General features: G+C 37.4%; 1 protein-coding gene across 3 annotated transcripts in view; it reads right to left on the bottom strand.

Annotated features, from left to right (window-relative positions):
* Positions 1-1,545: 1,545 nt before the first annotated feature.
* The window catches only part of LOC149835234 (uncharacterized), a 65,394-nt gene continuing 49,266 nt past the window's right edge, over positions 1,546-17,673 (bottom strand). For all 3 annotated transcript variants that reach the window (XM_090011765.1, XM_090011766.1, XM_090011764.1), the window contains 7 exons: positions 3,380-3,454; positions 3,230-3,266; positions 2,781-2,864; positions 2,616-2,676; positions 2,401-2,507; positions 2,111-2,176; positions 1,546-1,925 (listed from right to left, as the gene is read on the bottom strand). In XM_090011765.1, coding sequence (XP_089867891.1) covers positions 1,830-1,925; positions 2,111-2,176; positions 2,401-2,507; positions 2,616-2,676; positions 2,781-2,864; positions 3,230-3,266; positions 3,380-3,454 — 526 coding nt within the window. In that variant the 3' untranslated portion in view covers positions 1,546-1,829. The remainder of the gene's footprint in view (positions 1,926-2,110; positions 2,177-2,400; positions 2,508-2,615; positions 2,677-2,780; positions 2,865-3,229; positions 3,267-3,379; positions 3,455-17,673) is intronic.

Genomic DNA, 17,673 nt, shown 5'->3' with positions numbered 1-17,673 from the left:
TGGCGGTTAAAAACATAAATATCGTGATATTTATGTTTTGACAAAAAATTGTGATATTTTGAATATACCGTGGGAAATTACCATTTAAAACGTTCAAGTAATTTCTTGCAAGATTAAAATAAATCTTGCGATATTTGTCACTATGATAGAGACAACACTGTCTCATCGGAACTGATTTGAGGATACAAGACTTCACATTATATGCAGCGTTGCTGCAGCGAATTGAATTATGTGCACGCTTTACATATATTTCCAACGCTTGGGCATTGAATTGAATTGCTTTTGAACACAGTGAGAGAGTAATGCTGATTATCTAAGTTATCTTGATGCCCTTTGAACACAATGGGGAGTAGTGCATCATGCCAAGTTATCCGCTTGAACACAATAGTATCAGGAAGCCTCAGGGGAACACCTGCAAAACCGTCAAAGTCCTGTCGACTCCACGAGGTACACTACGGGTCCGCTTGTGCAAAGGCATTCATGCTGTGGTTTAAAAAAAAAAAAAATCATGGACTCGAAACCACCCTAGGGATCAGAGACCTAGTCACGCTGGCTGAGCCTGTCAAGGTGACTGGCACCTTCCTGACAGTGGAAGCTGGTGGCGCACCTTTTGCCCCCGGGGGAGCCACCAGGCTTCTGCTGAGCAAGGGTCATACTTTGCCTTCATTAATGCAAGGGTTTGACACACATGGGAATGGAACCTTGACCACCCATCTAGTGGCAAAGGTCCCCTCCGCTGCACCATACCCCTTGCTGCTTGTGATTTGAATTAGACGTGGGGTATGCACTGGCCTTGTCTGCTACCACGCGAGTAGACCCTGCAGATCTGAATCCTTGAGACTTTCCCCTGACCATTGTGAAGTACACCCAGCTTCAATCTTGTGGCAAGGGACACCCTCTGTGGCGCTAATTCGGTTCTCGTCTGCTTGTTTCATTTGCTTTGATTTTTCTTGTTTTTTGGTAACAAGGAACAGATTTGGAGAATCAGTTGATGAAAAAATAAGCCAGCTTACTGTTGGAGGTGGTGGGAACAACTGTTTATTGTTGCTAGAGTGAGGATTTCAATGAAACTGGACGCAAGTATTCAGAAAAGAGTAGAAAAAAGAAGTCAGTTTCATTTGTTCTTACTATGGTTCCAACGGCCAAGATTTTTTAGTGGTTTTGATTCTTTGTCTGCCTGTATAGACCCGACTTCGAAACGATTCCTGTGCAGCATTTATGACTACTTGCTAGACCGTTAAGAACTTATGAGTTCACTGAGGCCTAAGCGGGGTCATGTGCCAAGCTGAAGGCCCAGGTTCGAATCCCTCTGTGACATGGGGCTTAAGAGATAATCTGGTAGGGGTCTGCCTAGCCCCAGCTTGCCTTTCAAAAAAGAAAAGAAAATGCTAGTTTCTTCTTCCACCTTTTGCTCTATGCAGATGTCCACAAGTGACGCCTACTCCCCTCAGCCTACTTACGATGGTAATGTAAGCGAGGGAAATGTGAGGAGTTTATGATTGTGGGTATAACAAATTTGTCAATAAAAACCTCTGGTGTAAGGCATTTCCTTCCGTATTTGTCAAGTTTTATTATTATTTTTCTAAACTAAAAAAACATGTATACATGACCAAGTAAATGGAATATCAAATAAAGAGCCTCGTCTTTTGTCAAATATGTGAAAAAAAAGAGAAGGCTTGGGATGCATCTCCACTGGTCTCTGTAAATTCCTGTTACTCGGTTACTGCACCAATAGATGATCACGAATCCATTTTTGCAAGAAAACTCTTGCTACCTTCAATGTTTGATCATTCACGTTTGAAAAAAAAATGCTAGACTGATCGAAGTCCCTAGCATGACTTTGCTTTCATCCATTCTACATAATTGTCCAGAAGCAGGGGCCACCCAAAATCTGGATTGTAATTATCAATGGTGGGAAAATTTATCTGTCGCAGGAGAAACAAATGCAGGCCACAAGTGAGAGGTGTTACAAGTCAAGAGTAACCTATCCAAGACAGAAACTACTAATATACTACATTCATGTAGAGTCCCAAATAAGGGCAAGAATCACAATTGCTCAAGAAAATGAAAATTAGCATTACTAGTAGCTCACTGGTTATCAAAAAATCACCTCATCACAAAATCGAAGAAAGGACCACCACTGATCCATGCTTATGACCTTGTATTCCGTTTGGTACTGCAACACCCACAGAAAGAATATGTGAAAAATGAGAACTAGAACAGTACTAAACGCAAAATTAGAATAGATTCAGTTCCAAACAGTCAGAAAGAGAATATCTGCATAAGCAAACATGAAAAAGAAATAAAAACTGAAGCACAGAGGCCTTCACCAAGGACCTCCAGGGCCATGTAGTAGACCAGAAACTGAGTGGAGCCATAAATTTTTTTAAGAATACATACCCTTAAATACTTGATAATGGAATCAACCTGGGGCATGTATCGTGAACCTAGAACAAGATCGAGGAGTATACAAATACTCTCGATATCTATGTGCTTCTGCCTTTCCTCTGTCAGGAAGAGACCACCAAAACACAAATGTGAAATGTGAAAGCGTTAGGATGTAGAAAATACTCCATTTTGACAAAAGGTCATTGACTGAAGATATACTATCATACCTGTTAGGCAGTACCGAAATGCGAAAGCATAAAAGTCTTTGAAATTCTCAGGCTTTGACACCTTAACGAACATACAAGAAAGATAGACAAACCAAGATCAGCACCTTCTACTTAAGTATGAAGAGCTCATGAACCTGTACATGTTCCAAAAGCATTTAAGGTTACTTCTTTCTCCAATTCTGGGAATGCCTTCTTCAATTTTCCAATAGTATCAGCTTTTAAAGCTCTAAGACCTCGTCGCCACTCTTCCTGTGTCAAAGGTAGATAGATGTCAAAAACCATGTTAAACTACACAGGAATAATGAATTGCTCTGATTTTTCACATAGAGCTTGTAAATAATTAACAAATGCAACAGAAAAGGTGGAACACCAAGGAAGCAGTGCAGTAATGAGTTTGCAGGTAACAAGCTATGCAGTAGTAGGATATCATGTAATTCATTCTCTGCAATGAAGGGATTATGCAAACTTGGTAGAATTTCAAGTTATTTAAAGACATCAGCATAATTTCAGTGGAATAGGCAGGTATTATAATTCACAACTTACACAGAAAATTAAATCAATTATGCCCAAAACCATTGTCCAAACACAACCTAGAGTAAATAAATGCTACGCACCAGTGTAAAATATCCTTGTTTTGCAGCCTGCATCTTCCTGATATGATCAGTTCATCAGTTGTAGAAAGCAGGTTGGCAAAAAATCTATAGAAGTTGAACGAATCAAACAAGTAACAAGAGCTCAGGAATAAAACCCGAGGAGAATATTACCAGGCAAGCATAAGAATCCTCACATCAGTGTGATCCACTTCCACATCTGAACAAAGACACTCGATTCCTCCGGGGCTGCAAAAAGAAAAAAAAATACAGTAATGTTTCCACTGAAGATTTCACACTCAAAGCTGAGAATACCATTCATATATTCAGAAAAAAGGATCCACACAGGATATTCTACAGATCATATGACATTTGGTGGATAGAGAGTAATGAACGATGGAACTAATTAGAAGTTCAAAAAGGTTCATTGCAATGCATGACGAGATAATTCCCTCTGGGTGTTGAGCACCCAGCTTCACAATGGGCTCGAAGGAGCTCATAGAAGCATCTACAACTGCAGTTGCATGAGTCTTTTGTCTAAGAAAATAGACTCACTACATATAATTATGAGAAGTCACATTATTGACACGTGATCAGATTTGGGTTCTGGATATCGGGTCCTTTGATGTTTGAGTCTATTGTGTATTTTATCATGTACATGTTTCCTTTATTGCCCCTACTTGTTGTGTATATGAGCTGTTTATTATCAGGGGTATATATTGTAATGAAACACTAGTGCAAAGAACAATGTCACAAAGCGACTATAACGAATGCACAAGCACATAAACAAAAAGCGACTAATGGGCAAAATACAATAAGGGCTAGGCACCAAACACACACAATGTGAGAGAGGAGAGAGCTTCAAACATAAAAGATCATATACTGAAATGCTATGAAAAAGCATTGTAGAGAAGAGGGGGCAAAAGTCCCTTTATACACTTTATGGGACCAAAGGGGCTTCCATAGAGTCGTTGGGAGCTCCCCAGTGGTCACATTTGTGACTGTTGGGGAGGATCCCAATGACTCTATGGGTTGGACCCTTTTGCCCCTTCACAAATGAAAAATAACAAAAGAAAGAAAAAAATAAAAAAGGCAAAAAAAAACCCAGTGGACATGTCTACTTACATAATAAGAAAAAGACTAAATTGCCCCTAATGGACATTACAAAAGATGATAGAGAATATATATATTCTAACACAACCCCTAAAACTGACGGTGAAATCACCAATTGCTTAGAAGAAAAACAAATATAGGAGATGGTAAAACTTTGATAAAGAAATCTGCAAGTTGGTATTTGAAAGTGACGTATGGAAGTTCAATGGTGACCCACAGAAACTCATCTCGAACATAATGACAGTCCATCTCAATGTGCTTTTTTCGTTCATAAAATGTATGATTGCTAGCAATGTAGATGGTACTTTTGATGTCGCAGCATAGCTTCGAAGAAATAGAGATGACAACTCCCATATCTTTAAGCAAATATCTTAACTAAAACAGTTCAGTTGTAATGGTAGTCATTGCCCTATACTTGGCTTCTGTAGAAGATAGGAAAACTTCTGTTGTTTCTTACATCTCCAAGAAATTAATAATTCTCCAAGAAAAACACAATAACCTGTGGTAGATATACGATCATTAGGGTTTTCACCCCAAGCCATGTGAATAGTAGTAGGAGCATTCTGCAACTAACTTGCATTGTATATAGCATGAATAATGTCTGTCCTGGTAATAGACAAATATGTTAGAGATCTGATTAATTAACGATAAGGAGTGAAATCTTCTAAACGAGGTTCATCATTGGCTTTCATTTTAGCATTGATTACTTTTGTAGTCTCCACTTTCTTCCAGTCAGTCAAGCCGGACTTAGCAATAATATCTTATGCAAATTTCATTTGAGAAAAAACATATCTCCAAGGAGAATATGCAACTTCAATCCTTAAAAAATATTTTAGAAATCCAAAGTCAGACATATCAAAATTGTTTTTAAGAATATTTTTAATAAACTCAATGCCCCTTTTATCATTCCCAGTGATGATCATATCATTAACATACATAAGTAAGATAGTTACGTGGTCTCTTGCATTCTTAACAAAAAGAGCACCTTCAGTATAACAAGTAAATCCACTATTAAGAACTATGTCACAGGGATTCGGCCAGACAGGTGCCGCACCCGCGCCGGGGGAAACCCCCGAACCCCCCTTATATATATATATATATATAAAACTCCGCCTGTGTATAACAGTTTAGTTATACACTACCGGTCCCAAGCCCGGATAAAGGAGGAGGGTTGCGGTAGGCCTGTGACAGCCAGCATAAAAACTTAGTATTTCGTTGGGGCGTTCCCTACTGAGCGACGCGCTGTACTCTATAGGCCCGGAGGCAGTGATAAATGGGCAAGGGTTGCTAGCTCGTCGCCTGGAAGCGACGCGTCACACCGGCGCCCGGGTGTGGTGTCAAATAGGCAAGGGTTCCCTCACTTTGTTGGACGGGTGGGGGTAAAGAAGTTAGTCCAAGACCAAAAAATTAGGTTAGCCACTTGAAACATAGGGTCTTTAACTGGTAAGTTGGTAGAGTTAGTAGATGTTATGTGTAGGAGAAAAATTGATATTTTATGTCTACAAGAGACCAAATGGGTAGGTGAGAAAGCAAAAGTGATAGAACCTTGGGGATATAAGATTTGGTATACAGGAATAAATAGGAATAGGAATGGAGTAGGGATTGTTATGAGTCGTGAGTTTATAGATAATGTAGTTGAGGTCCGTAGGAAGGGTGATAGGATTTTACTTATTAAATTAGTATTAGGTACGAATATTATTAATATTATTAGTGTTTATGCACCTCAAGTAGGTTTAGATGATTCCATTAAACGTCTATTTTGGGAAGATTTAGATGGAGTAGTACAAGGGATATCTTATGGTGAAAAGCTTTTCATCGGCGGTGACCTTAATGGACATGTAGGCATTAGTAGGGATGGATTTGAGAGTATCCATGGAGGCTATGGTATATGAGAAAGAAACGAAAGTAGAGAAAGAATTTTAGATTTTGGTTTGTCCTATGATATGATCTTAGCAAACACTTGGTTTAGGAAAGGGAGTGTCACCTAGTAACATTTAAAAGTGGGGTTAATACGAGTCAGATAGATTTTTTCCTACTTAGAAAGAGAGATAGGGGTTGTTGCATCGATTTTAAGGTTATATCGGGAGAAAGTATAGCTACGCAACATAGAATCTTAATTTTAGATCTTAGAATTAGACAATGCCACAAAAGGGATAGACATAAGATAGATCCTAGAATTAAGTGGTGGGCACTGAAAGGAGCTAAACAAGGAATGTTTGTAGAGCGGGTAGTTAAGGAAGTTGATTGGTGTCTCGAGGAGGATTCAAAATCTATGTGGAATAAGATAGCGGGTAGCATGAGAAAGGTGGCTAAGGAGGTATTGGGTGAGTCTAAAGGCGGTGCACCGCTAGGTAAGGATACATCGTGGTGGAACGAGGATGTTAAATTAGCTATTAAGGTTAAAAGAGAGTTATAGAAATCTAAGTAAAAGTCGTGATAATGAGAATTTGGAGAAGTATATGATAGCAAAGAAGGAAGCTAAAAAAGTAGTTAGGAACGCGAGGGATAAGGTATAAAGGAGGTTTATGACAAGTTGGATACTAAAGAGGGTGAGAAGGATATTTATAGGATTGCAAAAATGAGAGATAGGAAATCGAGGGATCTGGGTATGGTTAGATGTATTAAAGATGAAACGCAAAGGGTTTTAGTCAAAGATGAGGAGATTAAGGAGAGATGGAAAGATTATTTTGATATGCTATTTAATGAAAGTCATGCTCAGGATCTTGGAGACTTTTCCATTTCTTTTCGTGAGATGAATCGTGACTTCATGAGCAAGATTCAAAAGAAAGAAATTGCAGAGGGTTTGAAGAAAATGAAATCAAGAAGGGCAGTTGGCCCAGATGGTATACCTATCGAGGCTTGGAAATGCTTGGGAGAGAAAGGTTTAGAATGGTTGACAAATTTTTTTAACAAGATTTGGCGGACAAATAAGATGCCTAATGAGTGGAGGAAGAGTACTTTGGTGACTCTATATAAGAATAAGGGTGATATACAAGATTGCACAAACTATCGTGGTATAAAACTCATGAGTCATACTATGAAACTTTGGGAGAAGGTGATTGAGTCTAGGTTGAGGAAGGTTGTCATGATATCGGAGAATCAGTTTGGTTTTATTCCTGGAAGATCAGCTATGGAAGTTATACATCTTCTTAGACAACTTATTGAGAGGAATAGAGAGAGGAACAAAGATTTGCATATGGTTTTTATTGATTTAGAGAATGCATACGATAGAGTACCTAGGGACGTTCTCTGGTGGACAATGATGAAGAAAGGTGTTTCTCTCAAGTACATTAGTATAATTAAAGATATGTATAAAGGAGTAGTAACCAATGTCCGCACTTGTGGAGGGGTGACAACCAATTTTCCTATAACGGTTGGGTTACATCTAGGATCTGCTTTAAGCCCTTTTCTATTTGCTATAGTGATGGATGAGCTTACGAGATCAATTCAAGAAAATGTGCCGTGGTGTATGTTGTTTGCTGATGATATTGTTTTGATTGATGAGTCTAGAGCTGAGGTTAATGCTAAGTTAGAATTATGGAGACAGACATTGGAAGCAAGAGGTTTTAAGTTGAGTAAGAGTAAGACAAAATACATGGAATGTCGATTTCCATGTCGATTTAGTAAGCAACGAAATAGAGATGGGAGTGTAGTGAAGCTTGGTGAGCAAGAAATACCGGTGGATGATTGTTTCAAATATTTGGGATCTATCATTCAAAAGTATGGAGAAATTGATGGAGATGTAAATCATAGGATAAAGGTTGGGTGGATGAAATGGAAGAGTGCAACTGGAGTGTTGTGCGATCGTAGAATGCCATTGCGGTTGAAGGGAAAGATTTATAGGACGACTATTAGGCCCGCTTTACTATATGGTACGGAATGTTGGGCTGCCAAGAGACATCATATTCAAAAAATAAGTGTAGCTGAGATGCGTATGCTTAGATGGATGTGTGGAAATACAATAAAAGATAAGATTCAGAATGAGGAGATACGTAAGAAGGTAGGCGTTGCACCCATTGAAAATAAGATGAGAGAGAATCGTTTACGGTGGTTTGGACATATTCGACGAAGGCCTAATGATGCTCCAGTTAGAAGGATGGAGAAATGGGAAAATATATTAGTTAAAAGAGGTCGGGGTAGGCCTAGGAAGACATGGATGGAGGTGATAGGAAAGGATATGAATGCTTTGAACCTCACCGAGGACATGGCATTTGATAGAAATGAATGGAGGAGAAGGATTCATGTGGAAGACCCAGAATGATTTTCTTTGTTGGTTCATATCGCCGACCCCAATTGTTTTGGGATGAAGGCGTAGTTGTTGTTGTTGTATATATATATATATATATATATATATATATATATATATATATATATATATATATATATATATATTGCCGCACCCCCGCACCCAAGGTTTTTGAAAGTGCTGCGCCCCGGCACCCGCACCCGCACCCGCACCCACACCCATGTAACATAGATTAAGAACAACTTTACTGAAGCAGTTATACCAAGCTTTTGGAGCTTGCTTAAGACCATAAAAAACTTTATTAAGCTTAAGTGTTTTTCCGTTTTTAATTTCAAGACCCAATTGAGGATCCATACAGATTTCTTCACAAAGATCCTCATTTGAAAAAGCATTCTTGACATCTAGTTGGTAGATAGGCCATTGTTTGATTGATGTTAAGGCTATTAGAGTTCTAACTCTCGTCATCGTTGCAACTGGAGCAAATGTTTCTTCATAATCAATTTAATATTCCTGTGTATATCCCTTAGCAACTAACCTAGCTTTATATCTTTCTAATAACCCATCACTTTTAGTCTTTACTTTATAAACCCACCTACAACCAATAACCTTTTCACCTAAAGGGATAATTACAATTTTCCAAGTGTCGGCCTTGTTGAGTGCTTCTAATTCTAGGTGCATAACATCTATCCAATGGGGGTATTGCCTAGCTTCTTTAAAGTTGGAAGGCTTGTGATAGGAACGAATCATCATTAGACAAGATCTATAATTTGAGGAAAATGAGTCATATGATACAATTTTTTATGACGTCTAATGCTCCTAAAGGGTCATCGAGGTAATGATTCATCAACTTGATTATTTTTTGGGAGATTTTGTGAATATGTCAAAAGCATTTTGATGATCATTTCCTTCGTGCCGAGTATATACATGAATATTGTTAGGATTCCCACTAGGAGAATCATCTCTTTGATGAGAATGGTTATCACAAGCATTCTCATTATCACAAACAATCTTACTATCCCAAATTGTATCATTAGATTTTTTAGAGTCATCTTTAGGAAGTAAGTCAAATAAAAAGGAATAATCAATATCTTCCTTGGGGTTTTGATGTTCAAATCAATTTTGATCGTCAAGAAAAGTCATATTTCTTGAAACATAAAGTTTGTTATTTTTTAACATCATAACACCTATATCTTTTTTTATTTTCACTATAACCAATAAAAGCACATTCAAGAGCCTTTGGTGAGAGTTTATCTGGTCCTTGAAAAAGAACAAAAATTTACAACCAAAGATTCTTAATCTTTGGAAATCCGAAGATATTTTAAACATTTTTTCAAAGGGAGACATTTTTTAAAGACGAGGATGGCATCCTATTTGTAAGATATGTTGTGGAAAGAGTGACTTCGGCCCAAAATTTTTTTGGAACATTTTTAGAGATGAGAAGAGTTCTTGTAGTTGCAATAGGATGCCGATGTTTTCTTTCGGCAAGGACATTTTGTTGTACAGTTTTGGGACAAGACCTTTGATGAATAATGCCATTTTGTTTAAGATAATTTTAAAATTCTTTTGACATGTATTCCCCTCTGGAGTCGGATCTAAAGATAACTATATTATGTTGAAACTGATTTTGAAGAAGAATAAAAAATTCTTTGAAAGTAGAAAAAACATTGAATTTGTTTTCGAGAAAGGAGACCCAAGTATATCTAGTGAAAGCATCAACAAAGACAACATAATATGAATGTCTTCTTTTAGACATGATGGGTGCCGGTCCCCATACGTCCGAATGCACTAACTCAAAGGGTCTTTTCGAAATGAAGTTGCTATATGGAAAAGGAAGAGAATGCATTTTTCCTAAGATACAATCATTGCATATAAATTGCTTTTCATTACAAAATTTCTCAAAAAGAGGAAAAAATATACATCTTAGAGATACTAGGATGACTTTTGTGCCAAGTGGCAACATCTTTTGTTTGAAAATGATTGCAAAAAGACTTAGATGATAATGACAAAAAATCCATATAATATAGGTCTCCTCTTCTATGGCCCTGCCCAATCCGCTTCCCGGATTAGAGATCATGCACATAGCAATTTGAAGATGAAAAAGAGACACTACAACCATCAGATATTTGAGAAACCAAAAAAATGTTTAAGTTGTTTTGGAATAATTTAATTTTCAGAACAAAGAATTTTTTGTCATTGCTTGAAGTGGTTTTAAGAGTTTCCATTCCCTTAATATCCAAAGATGTACCATCGGTCGTAGAAACAAAAGATTTGAAAGAATTAGTGCTTGGTTTGGATAAAAGCGATGCATTTGGAGTCATATGAAATGAAGCACCCAAATTAAGAATTCAAGAAAACATACCGAGAGTTGATGAAAGCATGATACTAGAAGTAGAAGGTATGGAAGACTTGTTCATCACAAATTGTTGAAATGCTTCCGTAAGTTGTGCACTAGAGTCCTTGATATCTCCATCTCTTTTTTTATTTTCATTTGAGTTGCTTGAGTTCTCTCCAATAGAAGCCACTTTTCTCTTAGGACAATCGGGTCTAAGATGCCCCGATTCATTACAATGATAACACACAAATTTTCTTCCACCACCATTGTTGTTATAGTTATCTTTTCAAAAGTGAGGCTTATATGTCCTCACATTATTACCCGGTTCAAATACCACATGTACTTCATCAATATCCTTTTTTAGAGCCTAGTGTGTTTCTTCTTGGCATAGATAGGCAAGAATTTCACTAAGGAGAGTTGAAGCCCTATGAAGTAGGAATCATCGTAGTTATTCAAATTCAGGCCTAAGCCTATGAATAAATTGAAAGAATCTCTCTCTCCATTTGTTCTTGCCTTATAGCAATAAGGCTTCCTTCCCATTGGGGTTCAAGGAGAGCAAGTTCATCCCATAGAGGAGATAAAGTGATATAGTAATCTTTAATATTCATATCTCCTTGTTTGGTTGCTCTCACTTTTTCTTGCAAAAAGAAATGTCTAGTAAGATCTCTTTGAGTGTACATACCTTTTATGAATAACCATTCTTTATTTGCCTTCTTGAATTTGGCTAGATTAGCGCAAATTTTGAGCTTCACATTGTTCATGAACCATGTCAATATTTTGGCATGATTACTTTCCTAATCTTCAACTTTGGATTGGTATTCATCAATGGCCTTGGCTTTTTCTTCTTTATTCAAGTTTTTTTCCTCATTTCCTTCCTTTTTGGTGAGCTTTAGTTGAAGTTCTGGAATCGTACCACATACAAATCCCCAAAGTTTCTTTCCTTTGAAGTTGTTTTCCATAGCGGCCACCCACGTTCTATAGTTAGTCCCATTCAATTTGAATGAAAAATCAATCTTTGCATCCTTGTCGGCCATTATGGAAGAGAAGAAGAAAAGATGATAACAAGTGTGCAAAATACAAACACACAAAAAATAAAATAAAAGAGAATCCCAAGAGTGCTTAATCACCTAAGGGCTCTGATACCATGTAATGAAACACTAGTGCAAAGAACAATGTCACAAAATAACTATAACGAATACACAAGCACATAAAAAAGAAGCCGCTAATAAGCAAAATACAATAAGCCACAAAGGGCTAGACATCAAACACACACAATGTGTGTGTGTGAGAGAGAGAGGGCTTGAAATATAAAAAATCATATATTGAAATGCTATGAAAAATCATTGTAGAGAAGAGGGGGCAAAAGCCCCTTTTATACACTTTATGGGACCAAGGGGGGCTCCCATAGCGTCGTTGGGAGCTCCCCAATGGTCACAATTTGTGACGGTTAGGGAAGGTTAAACGACTCTATGGGTTGGACACTCTTGCCCCTTCACAAATGAAAAATAACAAAAGAAAGAAAACAATAAAAAAGGCAAACAATATCCCTAGTGGACATATCTATTTACATAATAAAAAAAGACTAAATTGCCCCTACTAGGCATTACAAAAGATGATAGAAATATATATATGATATACATATATTTTAATATATATGTCATGTAAAATTAAAATTGATTTGTATTTAATATGTAAGTGAATGAAATAAGGGACACACCCACATTAGGAAACATGCTATGTTACAACCCCTATTCCACTCTCTCTTGCTGAATTGAAATCTCACATGGTATCAAAGCAGGGAGACCTAGGGATTGAAAATCATCGATTTGAATGAACATCGAGATCCAAGTGTATCGGCCTCTTCTTCAAGGAATTCTCTAATCTAATCTTTCTTCTAATCTCTCTTCTTTTTCTTCTATTGTTTTTTAATCTTCTTTATGCTCTTCTTTATCTCATTCTCATCGCTGGTTCTTGTTATCTTACAAGTTTAGCTTCCCAATCGTTACTTTATCTTCCATCTTGAAATTGCTTTCTCTAAAATCGTCCCTCATATTTTCAATTCTTTGTTTTGGGTTTCCTCTAAATATTTTCTTAAACCCTGCTTTTCTTTCCTCGTTATTATATTAATCTCCTGTCACACGGATTCAATAGTTTCATGTCTCACAGGTACACATCCAGACAGGTGCCGCACCCGCGCCGGGGGAAACCCCTGAACCCCCCTTATATATATATATATATATATATATATATATATATATATATATATATATATATATAAAAACTCCGCCTGTGTATAACTGTTTAGTTATACACTACCGGTCCCAAGCCCGGATAAAGGAGGAGGGTTGCGGTAGGCCTGTGACAGCCAGCATAAAAACTTAGTCATACCCTATGAATATGAACCAATATGAGAATTTCGTTGGGGCGTTCCCTACTGAGCGACGCGCTGTACTCTATAGGCCCGGAGGCAGTGATAAATGGGCAAGGGTTGCTAGCTCGTCGCCTGGAAGCGACGCGTCACACCGGCGCCCGGGTGTGGTGTCAAATAGGCAAGGGTTCCCTCACTTTGTTGGACGGGTGGGGGTAAAGAAGTTAGTCCAAGACCAAAAAATTAGGTTAGCCACTTGAAACATAGGGTCTTTAACTGGTAAGTTGGTAGAGTTAGTAGATGTTATGTGTAGGAGAAAAATTGATATTTTATGTCTACAAGAGACCAAATGGGTAGGTGAGAAAGCAAAAGTGATAGAACCTTGGGGATATAAGATTTGGTATACAGGAATAAATAGGAATAGGAATGGAGTAGGGATTGTTATGAGTCGTGAGTTTATAGATAATGTAGTTGAGGTCCGTAGGAAGGGTGATAGGATTTTACTTATTAAATTAGTATTAGGTACGAATATTATTAATATTATTAGTGTTTATGCACCTCAAGTAGGTTTAGATGATTCCATTAAACGTCTATTTTGGGAAGATTTAGATGGAGTAGTACAAGGGATATCTTATGGTGAAAAGCTTTTCATCGGCGGTGACCTTAATGGACATGTAGGCATTAGTAGGGATGGATTTGAGAGTATCCATGGAGGCTATGGTATATGAGAAAGAAACGAAAGTAGAGAAAGAATTTTAGATTTTGGTTTGTCCTATGATATGATCTTAGCAAACACTTGGTTTAGGAAAGGGAGTGTCACCTAGTAACATTTAAAAGTGGGGTTAATACGAGTCAGATAGATTTTTTCCTACTTAGAAAGAGAGATAGGGGTTGTTGCATCGATTTTAAGGTTATATCGGGAGAAAGTATAGCTACGCAACATAGAATCTTAATTTTAGATCTTAGAATTAGACAATGCCACAAAAGGGATAGACATAAGATAGATCCTAGAATTAAGTGGTGGGCACTGAAAGGAGCTAAACAAGGAATGTTTGTAGAGCGGGTAGTTAAGGAAGTTGATTGGTGTCTCGAGGAGGATTCAAAATCTATGTGGAATAAGATAGCGGGTAGCATGAGAAAGGTGGCTAAGGAGGTATTGGGTGAGTCTAAAGGCGGTGCACCGCTAGGTAAGGATACATCGTGGTGGAACGAGGATGTTAAATTAGCTATTAAGGTTAAAAGAGAGTTATAGAAATCTAAGTAAAAGTCGTGATAATGAGAATTTGGAGAAGTATATGATAGCAAAGAAGGAAGCTAAAAAAGTAGTTCGGAACGCGAGGGATAAGGTATAAAGGAGGTTTATGACAAGTTGGATACTAAAGAGGGTGAGAAGGATATTTATAGGATTGCAAAAATGAGAGATAGGAAATCGAGGGATCTGGGTATGGTTAGATGTATTAAAGATGAAACGCAAAGGGTTTTAGTCAAAGATGAGGAGATTAAGGAGAGATGGAAAGATTATTTTGATATGCTATTTAATGAAAGTCATGCTCAGGATCTTGGAGACTTTTCCATTTCTTTTCGTGAGATGAATCGTGACTTCATGAGCAAGATTCAAAAGAAAGAAATTGCAGAGGGTTTGAAGAAAATGAAATCAAGAAGGGCAGTTGGCCCAGATGGTATACCTATCGAGGCTTGGAAATGCTTGGGAGAGAAAGGTTTAGAATGGTTGACAAATTTTTTTAACAAGATTTGGCGGACAAATAAGATGCCTAATGAGTGGAGGAAGAGTACTTTGGTGACTCTATATAAGAATAAGGGTGATATACAAGATTGCACAAACTATCGTGGTATAAAACTCATGAGTCATACTATGAAACTTTGGGAGAAGGTGATTGAGTCTAGGTTGAGGAAGGTTGTCATGATATCGGAGAATCAGTTTGGTTTTATTCCTGGAAGATCAGCTATGGAAGTTATACATCTTCTTAGACAACTTATTGAGAGGAATAGAGAGAGAAACAAAGATTTGCATATGGTTTTTATTGATTTAGAGAATGCATACGATAGAGTACCTAGGGACGTTCTCTGGTGGACAATGATGAAGAAAGGTGTTTCTCTCAAGTACATTAGTATAATTAAGGATATGTATGAAGGAGTAGTAACCAATGTCCGCACTTGTGGAGGGGTGACAACCAATTTTCCTATAACGGTTGGGTTACATCTAGGATCGGCTTTAAGCCCTTTTCTATTTGCTATAGTGATGGATGAGCTTACGAGAACAATTCAAGAAAATGTGTTGTGGTGTATGTTGTTTGCTTGTGATGTTTTAATTGATGAGTCTAGAGCTGGGGTTAATGATAAGTTAAAATTATAGAGACAGACATTGGAAGCAAGAGGTTTTAAGTTGAGTAAGAGTAATATAGAATATATGGAATGTCGGTTTAGTAAGCAACGTAGTAGTGATGGGAGTGTAGTGAAGCTTGGTGAGCAAGAAATACCGGTGGATGATTGTTTCAAATATTTGGGATCTATCATTCAAAAGTATGGAGAAATTGATGGAGATGTAAATCATAGGATAAAGGTTGGGTGGATGAAATGAAAAGTGCAACTGGAGTGTTGTGCGATCGTAGAATGCCATTGCGGTTGAAGGGAAAGATTTATAGGACGACTATTAGGCCCGCTTTACTATATGGTACGGAATGTTGGGCTGCCAAGAGACATCATATTCAAAAAATAAGTGTAGCTGAGATGCGTATGCTTAGATGGATGTGTGGAAATACAATAAAAGATAAGATTCAGAATGAGGAGATACGTAAGAAGGTAGGCGTTGCACCCATTGAAAATAAGATGAGAGAGAATCGTTTACGGTGGTTTGGACATATTCGGCGAAGGCCTAATGATGCTCCAGTTAGAAGGATGGAGAAATGGGAAAATATATTAGTTAAAAGAGGGCGGGGTAGGCCTAGGAAGACTTGGACGGAGATGATAGGAAAGGATATGAAGGCTTTGAACCTCACCGAGGACATGGCATTGGATAGAAATGATTGAAGGAGAAGGATTCATGTGGAAGACCCAGAATGATTTTCTTTTTTGGTTCATATCGCCGACCCCAATTGATTTGGGATGAAGGCATAGTTGTTGTTGTTGTTGTTGTACTCTTAACCCCGTTAGAATCACTTCCAGTGATGAGTATGTCATCCACATATAATAATAAGATCACAATTCCTGTATTGGATTTTCTAACAAATAGAGCGGTGTCAGTAAAACAAGAAGAAAAACCATTTTCAATCATTACAGAATTAAACCTATCATACCAAGCCTTGGGGGGCTTGTTTTAAGACTATAAAGTGTTTTTTGAAGACGAAACACTTTTCCCTTGGGAAACTTCATTCCAAGTGGAGCATCCATATAAACTTCTTCATTTAAATCGCCATTTAAAAAGGCATTTTTAACATCCATTTGATAGATGTTCAACTTGTTAATACCATTTTACAAGACATCGGACAGTGACCATACGAGCTACAGGAGCAAAAGTTTCTTCATAGTCAATACCATACTCTTGACTATATCCTTTTACAACTAAACGAACTTTATATCTCTCAAGAGATCCATCACTTTTAGTCTTTACTTTAAAAACCCATCTACACCCTATTGTTTTCTTACCTTTAGGAAGATTTTGAAACTCTCAAGTTTTGGCTTTTCTTAGAGCTTCAAGTTCATTATCCATTGCAGTAATCCATACAGGGCACTTTCGTGCTTCTTCAAAATTTCTAGGTTCTCTATATAAGAATAAATGACACTAAGACAGACTCTATATTTAGGTGAAAAAGAGTCATAGGAAATGAACCTAGAAAGAGCTTTTCTACTTCTTTCGGTTCTACGGGGGATCACTTCACTCTGAGGAGCTCCTGGACTAGCATTATCATATCTTTCAAGAGCATTTCTAAAGATGTTTGGGTCTCTATGACTATAGGTGATAGGATCTCTTGATAATCTTTCATCAATAGGTTGATGAGATGAAGAGAGCAAGGGAATGTTTTCCTCAGTTTCAACATCACTCAAGTCATTTTGATCTGACTCATCAGCACTAGTATCATCGTTTTTATTTAGTAGATCAAATAGAAAAGAATAATCTATATTCTCATCATGAGATTCACAATTTTCGAAGCCACTAAGATTTTCCAAAAAACTCACATTTCTGGAAACGTTCAGTTTATCACTTTTCACATCATAACAACGAAAACCCTTTTGGGTTTCAGAATAACCAAGAAAAGCATAATGAATGGCCTTTGTGGAAAGTTTGTCATTTTTATCAGTAAGAACAAAACATTTACACCCAAAAGACCCTTAACCAGATATAATCAGGTTCCTTTTTGTATAATTTTTCAAAGGGGAAAATTTTGCTTAAA

Source organism: Nuphar pumila, chromosome 6 (genome assembly GCF_984573655.1).
Source record: "Nuphar pumila chromosome 6, dmNupPumi1.hap1.1, whole genome shotgun sequence".
Classification (NCBI taxonomy): domain Eukaryota; kingdom Viridiplantae; phylum Streptophyta; class Magnoliopsida; order Nymphaeales; family Nymphaeaceae; genus Nuphar; species Nuphar pumila.
The sequence above is the reverse complement of the archived record's forward strand: the minus strand, read 5'-3'. Positions and strand labels throughout refer to the sequence as shown.